The sequence below is a fragment of the Sugiyamaella lignohabitans genome, chromosome B (genome assembly GCF_001640025.1).
Source record: "Sugiyamaella lignohabitans strain CBS 10342 chromosome B, complete sequence".
Taxonomy (NCBI): Eukaryota; Fungi; Ascomycota; class Dipodascomycetes; order Dipodascales; family Trichomonascaceae; genus Sugiyamaella; species Sugiyamaella lignohabitans.
In genome coordinates, this window is record NC_031674.1 from 1336760 (window position 1) to 1351202 (window position 14443).

At 42.5% G+C, this 14443-nt stretch overlaps 6 protein-coding genes across 6 annotated transcripts; 3 read left to right on the forward strand and 3 right to left on the reverse strand.

Annotated features, from left to right (window-relative positions):
• Positions 1-1165: 1165 nt before the first annotated feature.
• Positions 1166-2293, reverse strand: ZRT1 (high-affinity Zn(2+) transporter ZRT1; the record flags this gene model as incomplete). Its single annotated transcript, XM_018879377.1, has 1 exon — positions 1166-2293. One exon carries the CDS (start codon positions 2291-2293, stop codon positions 1166-1168), a length of 1128 nt encoding a protein of 375 aa, XP_018737299.1.
• A 919-nt stretch (positions 2294-3212) lies between these two features.
• AWJ20_2435 (mitochondrial inner membrane protein) lies at positions 3213-4280 on the forward strand (the record flags this gene model as incomplete). The annotated part of the gene is made up of 1 exon (XM_018879378.1): positions 3213-4280. The coding sequence occupies one exon, from the start codon at positions 3213-3215 to the stop codon at positions 4278-4280; it is 1068 nt and encodes a 355-aa protein (XP_018737300.1).
• Positions 4281-5684: 1404 nt separating this feature from the next.
• Positions 5685-7127, reverse strand: AWJ20_2436 (uncharacterized protein; the record flags this gene model as incomplete). Its single annotated transcript, XM_018879379.1, has 1 exon — positions 5685-7127. One exon carries the CDS (start codon positions 7125-7127, stop codon positions 5685-5687), a length of 1443 nt encoding a protein of 480 aa, XP_018737301.1.
• Positions 7128-7850: 723 nt separating this feature from the next.
• Positions 7851-8846, forward strand: AWJ20_2437 (uncharacterized protein; the record flags this gene model as incomplete). Its single annotated transcript, XM_018879380.1, has 1 exon — positions 7851-8846. One exon carries the CDS (start codon positions 7851-7853, stop codon positions 8844-8846), a length of 996 nt encoding a protein of 331 aa, XP_018737302.1.
• A 531-nt stretch (positions 8847-9377) lies between these two features.
• On the forward strand, positions 9378-10838 carry AWJ20_2438 (beta-lactamase family protein; the record flags this gene model as incomplete). The annotated part of the gene is made up of 1 exon (XM_018879381.1): positions 9378-10838. The coding sequence occupies one exon, from the start codon at positions 9378-9380 to the stop codon at positions 10836-10838; it is 1461 nt and encodes a 486-aa protein (XP_018737303.1).
• A 236-nt stretch (positions 10839-11074) lies between these two features.
• On the reverse strand, positions 11075-12688 carry AWJ20_2439 (uncharacterized protein; the record flags this gene model as incomplete). Its single annotated transcript, XM_018879382.1, has 1 exon — positions 11075-12688. One exon carries the CDS (start codon positions 12686-12688, stop codon positions 11075-11077), a length of 1614 nt encoding a protein of 537 aa, XP_018737304.1.
• Positions 12689-14443: the final 1755 nt, after the last annotated feature.

Below are 14443 nucleotides of genomic sequence, written 5' to 3' on the forward strand. Positions count from 1 at the left end.
AGCATTAAGGTATCAAGAGAAAAGAGAGCAGAACAGGCGTAGACCGCCTTTAGACGCTTGAAGCCTTGGAACAGCAATAGTGAAACATTTAATGTTATGAGCAGGGGTGCATGTAAATTCTAAGCCACTCTCGAACCAAAGCTAGAAGTCCAGGAACTTCATCCCTGCATGCACAAACTTAATTAAGGCATACAGCTTGTTTCAGGTATATTTAGGCTTTCATCTTTCGATTGTTTATTCATATTAAAAGTAATTGTCTTATTATTCGAAATTCAATTGATGTAACACTAACTTGGGCTATGCTAGGAGGATTTTAACGAAAATTCAGCGGCTCAAGTTGATAATCTGAAAACTGTCATTCTCGATAATTATCAACAAAAACCTCGCACGCATGGGATTGATATTATCCGTGAATGCAATTGATAAACAAGCATACGAAGTAGTCTATATTTGGTCTGTGGGACCCAACGAAAGAACCCAGCTTACTCAAGCGGTTAAAACTTTCACTCATATTTGGCTGAATTCGTCACTACGGGGTAGACTGTAGTTTGTGCAGCCGCTTGTGAAACTGGTGCAAGATGTAATATTTGGGTATAACGGTAATACTATCGTTTTGTTCGTACTCTTTGATATGTGCAATTAATCTGTCGATGCAGGCTTTTGCACGTAAAAATTGAGACAATGGGACATTAGCCCTTTGATGAATGTTTCAGACCAATGGCCAAGCTCAGATAATTAATCTGTAGCTGATATGGTACGAAAGATTACCGAAAATATATAATTCATCTACAGTATACAGCAGGAGAAAGAGAGGGAGCGAGAAAGACTGAGAGAATGACAGGCAAGTAGGAAACAGTTCAGCAGTTTTCGCGAAATATTTCATTGACTATCATAGTCAGCTATCCGAGACAAGATCATGTCATTCAGCAGTGGATTGTCTCAAGCTAAACGGTTTCGTCTATCAAGATAGATGGTTGCAGGTGTTTTAACTAGAGAGACCAGGGTCTGAGCCTTCAAGACAATCCCATTGTGTGCTTCTCAATGTGGCATTGAACCGAGTATCACAATCAAAATATTGGATTGCATTACGTATGGAATGAACAAAGATCAAGAATTAGTATATATGACAGAACTGATTTAACTTTTATGATAAAGCTATCTAGGTTTAGGCCCATTTGCCTAAAAGAGCCATTAATCCGGCTCCCATAAGAATGAAAATAATAGAAAATGTTAACTTTTTCAGGTCTTTGGTCCTGTTCTCATTGAAAATGTAGTCTCTGGCTAGGAGCTCGACCAAACCAGTGTAGATCAAAATACCGGCCGAAATGGAATCTAAGACACCTTGAATAATGTTAGCATTGTAAGAGTTTCCGTCGTAAGCGGTTCTAACACCGAGACCAATAGCAACACAAACAGGGGTAGTCAAACCGTAGGCCAGACACAAAGCGTATTTCCACCACTTCTTAGGAAATCCTTGAATGGCACTGAGTCTGGCACCGATACCTAGACCCTCAAAACTCTGGTGGAAGATAAGAACAATATAAAGCGTCTTGAATTCATCACCAGTAGCTCCGAGGTTGATTCCAATCATAACGGAGTGGAAGATAACACCAAATTCAAGAATGAGGAAGGCAGCGATTTGAGTCTGGAAATCTTTCTCGGCAAGAGAACTAGCTTTAGAAGCTGGGTATGAGTAGAGGTCAGCCTCTTTTTCAGTGTGTCCATGATTGTGATGAGCCTCGATGTCGGAGTGCAAGTCTACTTGGGATGAAGGTTGGGCAGGTTGAACAATGGCACTGTGCACTAAATCATCATCATGGTTATGTGAGATGCCATATCTGCGCTCAACATATACATCACTGATAAGATCAACTAAGAAGATAATAAAGACAGTCACAAGGATAATAGCAGGAACCCAAGAATATTCTGCCCAGTTACCAGACATACCAACACAGGTGTTGGGACCGATTTCGCCATAAGCGGGATCCATTAAATGAACAAATGCTGTGGTAACAATGACTCCTGTACCAAAGTTTTTGGCAAACAGGTAAACATATTCAGGTACACGCATTCCTTTGACATCAGAGGCAATAACAGGGAATAAAGTACAAGCAGTACTGACAAACAAGATAACGAAGATAGATGAGATACGAGCACCCAAACTACCATTATAGTCGTTACCACCGAAGTATACTCCATCGATAACACAAACCTTCCAGGCATCATCGACTGAGGCGTTGCCAACTGTGACAGTATTGGGGTCTAACAAAGACCAAGCTGGAGGAAGACCCATTGTTGTGTAATATATATAAATGCTAAAAAGAACTCTTGCTAACGGTTTGTCAACGGTTTTAATTGTTTGAACTAAGATCGAGGATCAACTAGATCTTATATAGATTATATCTTATCTTACATTTTAGTTTTAAAATTTTTTTTTCTCCTGATCTGTTACCGTAGTGGTACCAAACACACTACCAGAAGCACCTTCAACCACAAAGGTGATCGGAGCGATATGTGATGGACGAGCAGGCACATGTCTGAGCCTGTAGAGGGCGTCAGTGCTGCTGCAGTTCAAAAGCCTGTCGAGATAACCACTAAGGTACAGTTCAAATGTACCATACAGAAGCATATGTGATAGGAGACATCCAGTATGCATCAGATCTTACCATTTTAGGTGACGCCGTTAATTATAACAGGACCCTAGACTGTCTTCTCTGCAGTTTTGTTTTTAAATACGACCAGTGAAGACTGAACAATTACAAGATATGCAACGTACTATAAAACTCCGGCTTACCAGTTTTCGTGAAAAAAATTTGTGACTGCCGTTCTCAACTTTACTTTCGAGGAGAATCCAAAGAAGGTACTTCGCTCATAGACCGACAACCGTACCTGTTTGAACCGCCTTCGTACTCCCAAGATGGCTGGCCAAGTGATTATTCCGACATCCACTATCCGGTTCCAGGTCAGCTTCTAGACTTTTACTTCCAGCATTTGATATATCGGAACTGATGTTCGGAGATGAAGATACAGCGCCGCTGATTGCATGGCGGCTATTAGTCCCAATAGTGGGGTTCTGCAGGGTCAACGCAAGATTGTGCAAAAATGTATGATACGACGCAACAGCTCCAGAACCTTATCTAGACCGATAATATAAATCTCTCCCATGAGTCAACTTGTAGGATCTTATTTTCTATAGTTTATATCCTGGAATCATGGCTACAAAGATTAGCAGCCAATTCATTGTAGATACCCTTCAGGGGTCAGGTAATGTGACGTTTGAACAGGTAGAGTTACCCCGAACCAATCAGAAAAAGTTGGAAACTCCACATCCTTCTGGATCACTTTTACCGCTAGCTGTGCAAGCAGTCAGCAACCCATCAACTCCCGTAACTCTTGAAGAAGCAATTGCCAGTGTGAAGGCTTTGGCAGAGAAGAATATCATTAATGACCAATTGGCTACCAATGGAGCCATCTTATTCAGAGGACTTCCATTGAAAAATGCACAAGATTTCAGCAAGATATCACATGCCTTTGGCTATAAGCCCCATGAAATTATAGGTATCGTGGTCGATAGACCGGAATTAGCTCCCAATGTTGCGCCGGCCAATGAGTCTTCCCACGAGATAAATATTGGTGCGCACAATGAAAGCCCTCAAGTACCCCACGCTCCAGCCTATGTCTTTTTTTTCTGTCAACGATCTCCACCAATTGGGGGAGAAACGCCTCTGGGGTCTTCTCTAGAACTATATCACAATATTAATAGAGACCATCCTGAAATTATCAAGGCTCTTTCTGAAAAAGGTGTAAGGAATGTCATTACTTACCGAAAAGAGCCTGCATACCCAGGAAACTCCACAATTTATCAAGCTTTTGGAAAAGAGATCAAGCAAGGAGATAGTGAGGAAGTCCAGAAGGCCAAGATTGAAGCGCAAATTAAGCGATATAATCGAGATCCTAAGTTTACTTTTCATGAATGGCTTGAAGACGGGTCTTTAAAGGTTACCAATATTGTACCTCCTGTAAGATTGCAGCCCGGAACGGGATACCCTGTTCTGTTCACATCACTTGCAGCACACTACGAAGCTTTGTCAAGGAAAACAGATAGCCAAAGAGCCAAGGTCCAAGCTCTTCCAACCTACGGGGATGGGACTCCTATTCCCGAGGAACACTTGGCAGTTATCCTTGAGGAGACTCTAAAGGGTCGTGTTTTGCACAAGTGGCAGGAGGGTGACCTTTTGGTCATTGACAATCGAAGTACGTATAGAGGAAAGGGGTATTAAATTATTCGGGATTATGTGGTTATGTGGAATTCTAACAATTTAGTTGCACAACACGGACGGTTGCCTTGGGGTAACAAGCAAGAAGAAAGAGTAGTACTTGCGAGGTAAGTAATCAAATAGCAGTATGACTTGGTCATATATTAACATCAGTACTAACGTTTAGTCTATGGGATGGTGAACTTCCTGAACCGGTTAACAGTGATCCTCTTAATATTTTGAACCCACCACTAGGTGACATTGAATAAAATCCAATAGTCAATAAACAAATTTTACAAATAGTCTTATCGTGCATATTAACTCTTATCCGAGCTATCAGCTAAAAACAGCATGTATCCTGCCTATCTTATGCATATGCATAGTGACACAGTTTCTCTCACTTCTTAGTGGATAATATGTTTGAGGTCGTCCTTCAAAACAGCGGATAATAATCGGCGGGTAATATTGATTCTGGTAAATGCATAAAATGCAGTATCGAGTTCACCAGGTTACCGAAGTCTGATGCTTGCTCAAGTGGGCATGTGGGGTGATCATGAGACTAGATTCTACCGAGTTAGGAACAGCTTCTAATGTAGCTGTACTTCTATTCTATATGATTGCGATCATACGATAAACTTAGCTGTTATTGGATTAAAGCAGCCTTTGTCCCCAATCGTAAAAAAAGTATAAATAGACAGGCTCCTACCATGAATTTAGCTACAGCGGAAACATTTTGGATTTTTTTTGGAAAAGATCATAAAAGGGAAAATGGTAAAATGATACGGAATTAAGAAATGGGAATAACGGAATAAAAAGTGCGAAAGTTCGCCAGAATATAGTTGGTTCGGTTCGGTTCGGCGTATAAAATTCGGTTGCTTTAAAGAATATCTTTGGCAGTAAAAGAATACGATTAGGGCTCATCCTGTTTAGATTTTTATTATCGTTTTTGTCGCAATTACATTACCCGTAGATACCAATGTAAGGATTACGAAGAGATAGATTCTGAAGGCTATTTGAAAAGAAAATAAGTGGGATTCGGTTTTGAACTGTTCATGGAGATTCAAGGATTCGTTTTCGAGGAAGAATTGGGTTCGCGAATATTCATAGGAAAGTTCGGCTTCCAATCCATGGTTGGCTTTTTAGGAGGGGAAAATTAAAATAGAGCCGGCTTATGTTGGCTCCGCGCTAAGGGGAATCTCTGTCTCACATCAAAAATCGGACGCCGTCTGATTGTGAGATGGAGATTCCCCTTTTCTGCGTTTATTCTGGGGTAGCACGGCTGAACATTATAAATATAAGACATATATATATATATATATTTTTACTTAGTAATGATGTCTTACAACTTTAAAAAATGGTCTGGTTGTTTTTACCAGTCTTCCAGAAACTTTATTATCTAATATTCATGTTGCAGAAAGGCATATATTGCTATTTACTAATGTTGTCTGCCGAGTTTAAATCTGGTTGTTCTTCACCAGCCTTCCAGAGATACTTACTTCCAGGATGATCGTCTGGAAGATAACTCTGACCTTTGATTCCATAGAAGTTTTCTCTTGCAGTGCCACCTGGTACTGCGTAATCATCCCAGAAGAGGCCACGTTTTCTGAGCTCTGGCAATAGGTATTTAATGATGTCATCGAAACTACCAGGGACTGTCGTATAGCTCAAATTGAACCCATCAAGGTCAGCAATCTCCGCCCATCTGGCCAATTCATCGGCAACTTTCTCCGGTCCACCAATAGCAGCACCGCCCAGCCCACCAATAGAAATCCTCTCAGCAATGGTTCTTTTATTCCATACTTTGCCTTCAGAACCGGGAACATATTTGGACCAATGGGTCACAAAGCTTTGAATGGCTGCTTCTTTAACGAAACGGAAGTCCTCGTCATCAGCATATGTGGCTAAATCGTAGCCTGTCCAACCACCAAACAGAGCCAAGGCACCATCCAGATCTGCGTATTTCAAAAGCTCTTTCTCCTTTTGTTCCGCCTCTTCATCTGTTGCACCAATAATGACTGAGAATGAAGCAATGATTTTTATCGACCTTGGGTCCCTACCATATTCAGCTACTTGTTTACGCAAATCGTCAACAGATTTTCTCACTAGAACTGGATCAAGTCCACCAACAAATACTACCTCAGCATGCTTTGCAGCGAATTTTTTGCCAGCAGTGGATGTCCCTGCCTGGAATAAGAGTGGGGTTCTTTGTAGAGATGGCTCGGAAATATGTGGTCCTGGGACGTTAAAGTACTTTCCTTTATGATTGATCTCACGGACTCCATCAGGATCTGTGAATATACCATTAGTCTTGACCACAGCATCGTCTCGCCAAGAACCATTCCAGAGCTTATAGGAGACTTCCAGAAACTCATCAGCAATTAAGTATCGCTCATCATGTGGAATTTGAGTCTCCAGATCAAGGTTCCTGGCAGCAGAATCCAGATACGAAGTCACGATATTCCAACCAACTCTGCCGCCAGAGAGGTGGTCAACAGTAGAAAATCTTCTTGCATGTAAATATGGTTTGTCATAAGTAGTACTGGCAGTAACTCCAAAGGCAATATTTTCGGTAGCAGCAGCCATTGCCGACACAGCATATAAGGGATCATTAACGGGCAATTGAGCTGCCGCTTTCAAGGTTGGAACTAGATTTTTTGGTCCACCATAGACGTCATAACCACCAAGTACATCAGCAAAGAAAATGGCGTGAAATTTTGCATCTTCGAGCTTTTTGGCCAGATCAACCCAAAATTTTATGTCCTTATAGCGGTAGCCCTGATCTACAGGGGATTTCCAGGCACCAGGATTCAAATGGCCTGGTGTATGCATGGCGAATGCATTGAGAATCCATTGTTTTTGAGGAGCAGTCATTTAGAGAGAGAAAAGACCGAATGCTATAGAAAAAAAATCCACGGTAATTAATTTTTGTGGATACTTGGAGGATGGTATATTTATACCAAATTCAATGTTAAATCCCGAAATAAACCAAATTGGTAGTTGGGTGTCGATCGCTGTTTATCTGCTGATGTGACGCAATTATGCAATATATTTGTGAAACAATCCGGAGAAATATGCAGGGTGGTGACAGCAGCACGAGAACTAGTTACACATGGTACGGAAATAGCGGACAATAGCCCGGAGATGAGTACGGAGCTTAAAAAAAATCTTATCTGAGCACGTAATCGCGGGAACATAGCCAATCACTACGTCAAACGTCTAGTGAGACTAGTGGATGTGGGCGCAAGATACGTTGTCGTAACTAGATATACATGCTGGCAAAGATGTGTCCAACAGTAGTATTAATACAAGCACAGATCATTCATTGGACGGATGTGCGATAGATAGTTCATCAGAAAACGTGTTTTCAGTTAACACAACCGAAATAGCTTGCCATCTGATCCAGCACTCACCGTACTGAACCTCATTCAAAGTTGTAATTATTTTCAGATAACACAACCGAGATAGCCTGCCATCTGATCCAGCACTCACCGTACTGAACCTCATTCAAAGTTGTAATTATTTTCAGACTTAGCGGGTCTACTCTACGTCAGTTAATGAGCAGAGTGAATTATAGTTTGTAAGAGACGTACAAAAATGACTCTACAAGTACAACAAGCGTTGGTTCTGCAAGAAAAAAAAGGGCAGTTGGTGCTAATAGATAACTGGCCCAAACAAAAGCCTGCCAAGGGCGAGATCCTGATCCAAAATGTATGTGTAGGATTAAACCCTATAGACTGGAAGAGTATTGTGTATGATTTCGGAGTGCACAGTCTACCATGGATCAACGGTAGGGAAACAGCAGGATATGTGGTTGAAATTGGTGAAGAGGTTCAAGGGTTTAAAATTGGCGACAGAGTTTTTGCACCGAGTACGAATTACCGAGATATCAGAACATCGACTTTTCAGACATATTCAATAGCAGCGGCAGAGAATGTCGGACTGATACCTGACTTTATCACGTTTGACCAGGCCGCTGCCATTGGTGTGGGCTTGGTTACGAGCGGAACAGCAATTTACGACTCATTGAAAATAAGTATGGAGCCCAATAGTGCCAATAGTGATAAATGGATTTTGGTATGGGGTGGGTCGAGTATCGTTGGTATCTTCACTATCCAATTAGCAAAATATGCCGGATTCAAAGTAGCCGCAGTAGCCAGTATGAGCAATAGACAGTATCTTCGGAGCATCGGTGCAGACATAATTTTTGACAGGTACGATCCTGTCACATCGAGTCAATATGCCAAAACGCTAGGTATATCATATGCAATTGACTGCGTAGGAGCAGAGACAGCAACATATGCTCTACAGACATTAGTACCAAACGGAGAGCTCGTGGCTATAGTGAAAGCACCCAGACAAGTTCCACCTGGTATAACAGTTCATTCGGTATTACTGAAAAAGTTCCATGAAGACTTGGTATATGGGAACAAACTAATCACATTCACTAGTCAATTGCTACACACGAAACAGATTATTCCTCCTCGGGTAGAGAAACTAGTTGGTGGGCTAGAGAAGATCCCACATGGGTTAGATAAACTAAGCTCCAATTTAGTAAGCGGTAGGCGCATTGTAGTCAGTTTAAGTGAATAATTAAAATAAGGTTTTAGTGATGATGCGAGGTACGGTTAGCTTGACAGACAGGTTTAGAGATCGACGACATGAATAATGCACCCCTTAATAAGAATACAACTGACATTGTGGACATGTCGGCAAACCGAACACAAGATGAACGTACGGAATATGAATAATGAATGCATTAGTGTGCCAGGTATTTACAATTGTTGCATATTTTTAGAGCCATTGAGCCACTTTTGCTATTAATAAAAGTGCCGAACAAGATCGGTTGAGTTGGATAATTTCTTAGCCGAACCTATACGTTAGGTCTTCTACTATTGTCTGCATGCTGATTAGACATTGCGTCAAGGGCTTTGCATGTGGGTGTCGGTCAGTTGGCTGAATTACCCCACTCATCCCACGTTATCAGGGGGAGGGGTTAAAATACAGCTCAAAATATCCTGAAAAATGTCTCTATCTCATTATTTTTTTAACGTATCAATCTATTCTTGGATCAATCGATACAATATTGCAACAAATTTTTTAATTGAGACTTGATAATTAAACATGGCCTCGCTTCTTCCTAGAAAGTCTGCCAAATCACTGGGCTTGAACGAGTCAGCAATCATCAAGTTGGTGGATGAACTTGAGCGGAATGGTGTCAATTCCTATATCATTGCTCACAATGGTGAAGTTGTCAGTGAGGGATACTGGGATCCATTTGTTCCAGATCTTACTCATCAAGTAAACTCTGTCACGAAGACCTATGCTTCTCTGGCAATTGGTATTGCTGCTGATGAGGGTCTGTTGACAATTGACGACTATGTACTGTCATTTTTCCCTGATAGACTACCAGCTGGTCCTTGTGACAACATGAAGAAGCTCAAGATTAGACATTTGTTGACTATGACTGTTGGTCATGATGAACAGATTGAAATGTACTGGACTGTTTCGAAGCTATTGCCAGAAGACCGTAACAACGGTAAAGACTTTCTTCAACACTTCTTGACTTCATATATTGCCTATGAGCCAGGTACCAAGTTCCTTTACAACACTCCTGGAAGTTACATGTTGGGTGCTATTTTGAAGCAAGTAACTGGTAAGACACTTGTTGAGTACCTTCAACCTCGTTTGTTTGAGCCACTTGGCATGAAGAACATTTACGCCGAGACTGATGCCAACGGATTAAATGCCAGTGGATGGGGTTTCCAATTGACCACTGAAGACCTTGCCAAGCTTGGTTTACTTTTACTCAACAAGGGTAAATGGAATGGAAAGCAGCTTGTTTCAGAAAAGTACATTGAACAGGCCACTTCGAAGCAAACTGAGACTAACTTGTCCCCTCCTAGCCAATGGGGTGTTGGATATGGATTCCAATTGTGGAGATGCAATGACGGTAAGAGTTTCAGAGCCGACGGATTGTACGGTCAGTTCTCAGTCGTGACTCCTCACCTCAACAGCGTTGTAGCAGTTACCAGTGCTAGTGATAATACTGGTGCCATTCTCGATGCTATTCTTAGTTCTGTCAACGAACTGTTTGGCGAGAAGTCGAAGGGAAGTCTCGGTGTTGACAAGCTTCAAGTTTCCTCCCTTGAAGAGAAAAACAAGAGTTTGCAGATCAAGCTAACCAAAGGCCAGCCTCTGTCGAGCTACTCGATTCAATCTAAGGAGAAATACAGACTGGCTAATAATCCACTTGGCTTAAGCTCCTTCACTCTTGACCTGGCTGCCAGTAAGCTCATTGTGGGACGCAAGGGCAAAGAAGCTGTAATCACCATCGGCGAAGGCAAATGGATTCGAAACAAGAACGGAGAGGATCTCATCGGACGAGCCGACTTCTTCGGTGACACTGCTGCCACTGGAGCTATTGTTGACGGCCAGGTATTGATCCAAGTCGCTCATTTGAAGACAAACTACACAGACACCTTGAAATTCAAGACAAACGGTTACAATCTCGTCGGCAACCTGAAGAGAGTTGCCTGGGTAAGCCCTGTCGACTTCGAACTGATTGGTGTTAGAATTGATTAGCTACACATAGGAATATAAAGTTGATTGATCTGTCTTGCCTCCGGCAGCTGGGGCTCCGCCCCAGACCCCGCTGCTCCTCTCGCTGCGCTCGAGTCGTTTCTTCACCGGTCCTAGCAATCTCATGCGTAGCACGAGCTATGGGGTCTGGGGCGGAGCCCCTGCCGCCGGAGGCATAGAGGTTGGCAAAAAACAAGTATATTGGGTGCTATATATACATTACAAAAACAACAAGAGCTCTATGCTACGAACTTGGTGGAAGGCTCGAAGGGCAGGATGATGGAACACAACGAGATACCTCCGAACATAGCAGCGGCAATAAATAGGGGGGCTACAGTGTTGACACCAGCAACTCCGGCAATGACGTTGGCAATGATGTTACACACACGATTGACGGCGACAAAGAGACCGTAGCCAGTCACTCGGGAGTGGGTGGGCAGCAGCTCGGGGGTGATTCCGTATAAAGCAGCGAAAAACATGTTCTCGACAGCAGATATGATGGAAGACACAGCCAGGTTCTGAGTAGGTGTCTTGATCTGGGTGTAAGCGAACAAAAAGACCATGGTCAGCAGCGAACTAATGACCATGGTACCTTTTCTACGAATGTAGGGAGTGTTCATCAGGGGCCAGGCAAGAAGAGGTCCGACGAACACACAAACGTTCGAAATAGCATAGTTTCTCCAAGTAATGTAGTTAGAAGCAACAGTGTTGTCTTGGTAGCCACGTGTCTTAAGGTAGTAAGGACGGAAAATAGAGTACAGAGGGTCACCCAAACCGATGAGAATCCAGATCATAAGCAGCAAACCGTTGGAGTAGATCAGCTTCTTACTGACGAACAAACCTCGGACGTGCTTGAACATTCTGGTGATGGAAAAGCGGCTCTGGTCCATTTCACTGCGGTCAATTCTGCCGACAGAAGTTAATTGCTCCAAAGTGAGACTCATGGGTCGGTTGTACTTGAGAGCGATTTTATTCAGAATCTCCCAAGCTTCTTCGTCTCTTTCTTGAGTGATCAACCACTTAGGGGTCTGAACCATACGGATTAGTACAACTCTCAAAACAGCGAGAACGAACATGAAAGCACCAACAGTGTAGTAAAGATATCTCCAGCCCATGTTATTAGCATTGGTACAGTTCGAGGCATCAGGACATGAATAATCCGACATGAATGCCCAAGCAAACATACCAGAAATGAAGTAACCGAGACCCCAGGTATTGGCCATCAAGGTAACATAATGAGCTTTGTAACTTGGCAAGAATTCGAAAAGCGAACTCGAGTCAAGAGCATAGTTTCCACCAGCACCGGCAGACGAAATAGCTACCATAGCAGTGAAAGACAAGAAAGTAGGCATAGCTCCGGCAATAATACCGAAAATAGCACACACGAACAACGAAGTATTGAAGGCCAAACGTCTTCCAATGGCATCAGCACCCAAACCCCACACCACAGCACCTGCAAGCAGACCAGTAGACATGGCGGTAGAAACACCAGGCATCATATCGTTTTCTCTGTTGAACTGAAGATTCACCTGAGGCTGGACAATTGAAGCCATGACGACAATGGCGGAATCAGCCATATAACCGAACGAGTTGAGAATCAGCACTTTCCAGTGGAACCAGGTCATGCCAATTTCATCAAGAGCATCTTGAATTAGCGCTTGTTTGCGATAAAGAATATAATCGGTTGTAACAATACCGAAAAGATCATTAGATCTCTCAGTCATGGTGTCATCGAGTTCTAGCGTCACATGGTTGATGGTCTTTTCAGGATCAACTCCAACACCAGATCCAGTGCCAGAAGAGTTGTCAAACTCATGTCTTTCAATTTCACTATTATGAGCAGTTTTATCCATTGTGATATTTGTTTCAAGACTCAATTATGAATTTTTCAAAATGAACAAATCCAAATAAGGTCTAGTAGAATACTCCAAAAGAGGATACAGATAAACAACCTGATGAACTAAACTAACGAATCAAACGAAATCAGAGTCGGGTAAAATCCACAGAATCGAATTAATCAAATCAAAGGAATGCCAATAAGTTGCAAATTATATGGTCGTAAACCTTATAGTACCAATAGATTTTAATGAGCAAGTAAGTCAAAAAAGAAACCAATAGTAAGCACTGATACTAGTGCAAACTTTGTCTATAAATAAAACGTGAATCAATAAGTCCACAATAATTTAAGCTCTGAACTGACTTGGTTCAGAACACACAGCTCTCAGGTCTATTTAACAAACCGTGGATCATGTCTTATATTTATAGCCAAATGTTGAGCTCCTGTCGTAAACCGGTGATTGTCAGAAATACTACGGCATAGGCGATCAATTACTGAGTTAAGACATATCTCATAGCTGACTTGAATTTAGATTAAGAACTGCAGGCAGATATACCCAAACGCTGAAAAGGGCAAACCCAGGGTACCATCGCGGCGTCTTCTTGATTCACGTGCTAGGCAACGACGAATGGTTATCATCAGAAAAAATGAGGGGGATTTACTGAACTGGGAGATAACCCTCGATTGCGCGTTTTAGTCCTTCCGATCTCACGTGAGTCAAGTACCTACGAATGATGTGGATATGTGCAAGTGTTTGTTTAGAAGAGTCCTGTTGGTTGAAAACTGTGACCTCGTTACTGGGCAGACGGCATCAAATGCCCCTACTGCCAGCAGCACCATCTGGACTAGCGGTACCGTGTAACGGCGGAGCATCAATCTCAGCATGCTAGAAATCCTGCTGGACTACTGCACACTAACGGAATAACTCCGTTAGAAACTCGCTTCCATGTGGTCCACTGCATCGTAAACAGTCAGATCCTTGCTCATGGTAGCTATTACAGCCAATCTAAGGTCGTCTTCTACATCTGCGGAACTGAAACCACCCGCTACATCTCTACATACTAACATACATGCGTGCGTTTTTCTTTGCTTGTGAAAGTTAGGACGTTCTGGTGGGTGGTCTCTGGAGAGAAACAATACCTCCGGCGGCTGGGGCTCCGCCCCAGACCCCGTTGCTCCTGCTTTGCAGGAGATTGTTAGGATTTTCGATGTATCGTGTTCAACGGCGGTGTAGGAGAAGGATGTTGGTGTGGGGAAATGATTCGGTGGACATTGCTTTTACCCTCTGCGCCTTTTAAACTCTAATTTGCAGCTTGAATTTTAACCGTAATCACAATAGACAAAATTTTATGTTCGCAGCGGCAAAGACTCGGTAGAATAGGAGTCAACTTTCCCCTGAATTTATTTCTGTTGAGTCGTCTTTTCGATTGCTCGAAAGAGTTGGTCAAAAAAGCGATTTTCCGCTTATCATTGCTTATTCCAGTTAATTTTTCACCAACTCGACTAGTATGGTTGAGGGGAGGATCGGCGCTGCAACCGTGAAAAAAAAAGTTTTCATGTGACAATTCAAGCTAGTCTATCATTACATCATCCAGCGGGCTCCTAAAACTAACACCACCGATAGCACGACCAGCACCCGACACATGTGCTTCTGGGTCTAATACAACTGGATAGACTAATCTACCCGCAACTTGTTGCAGTAGTTTCAGTCTTTCTAGTGCTCGTTTCATGGCTTTTTAGTGGAGCTTAATTTTTCCGCGCTTATCAGCTG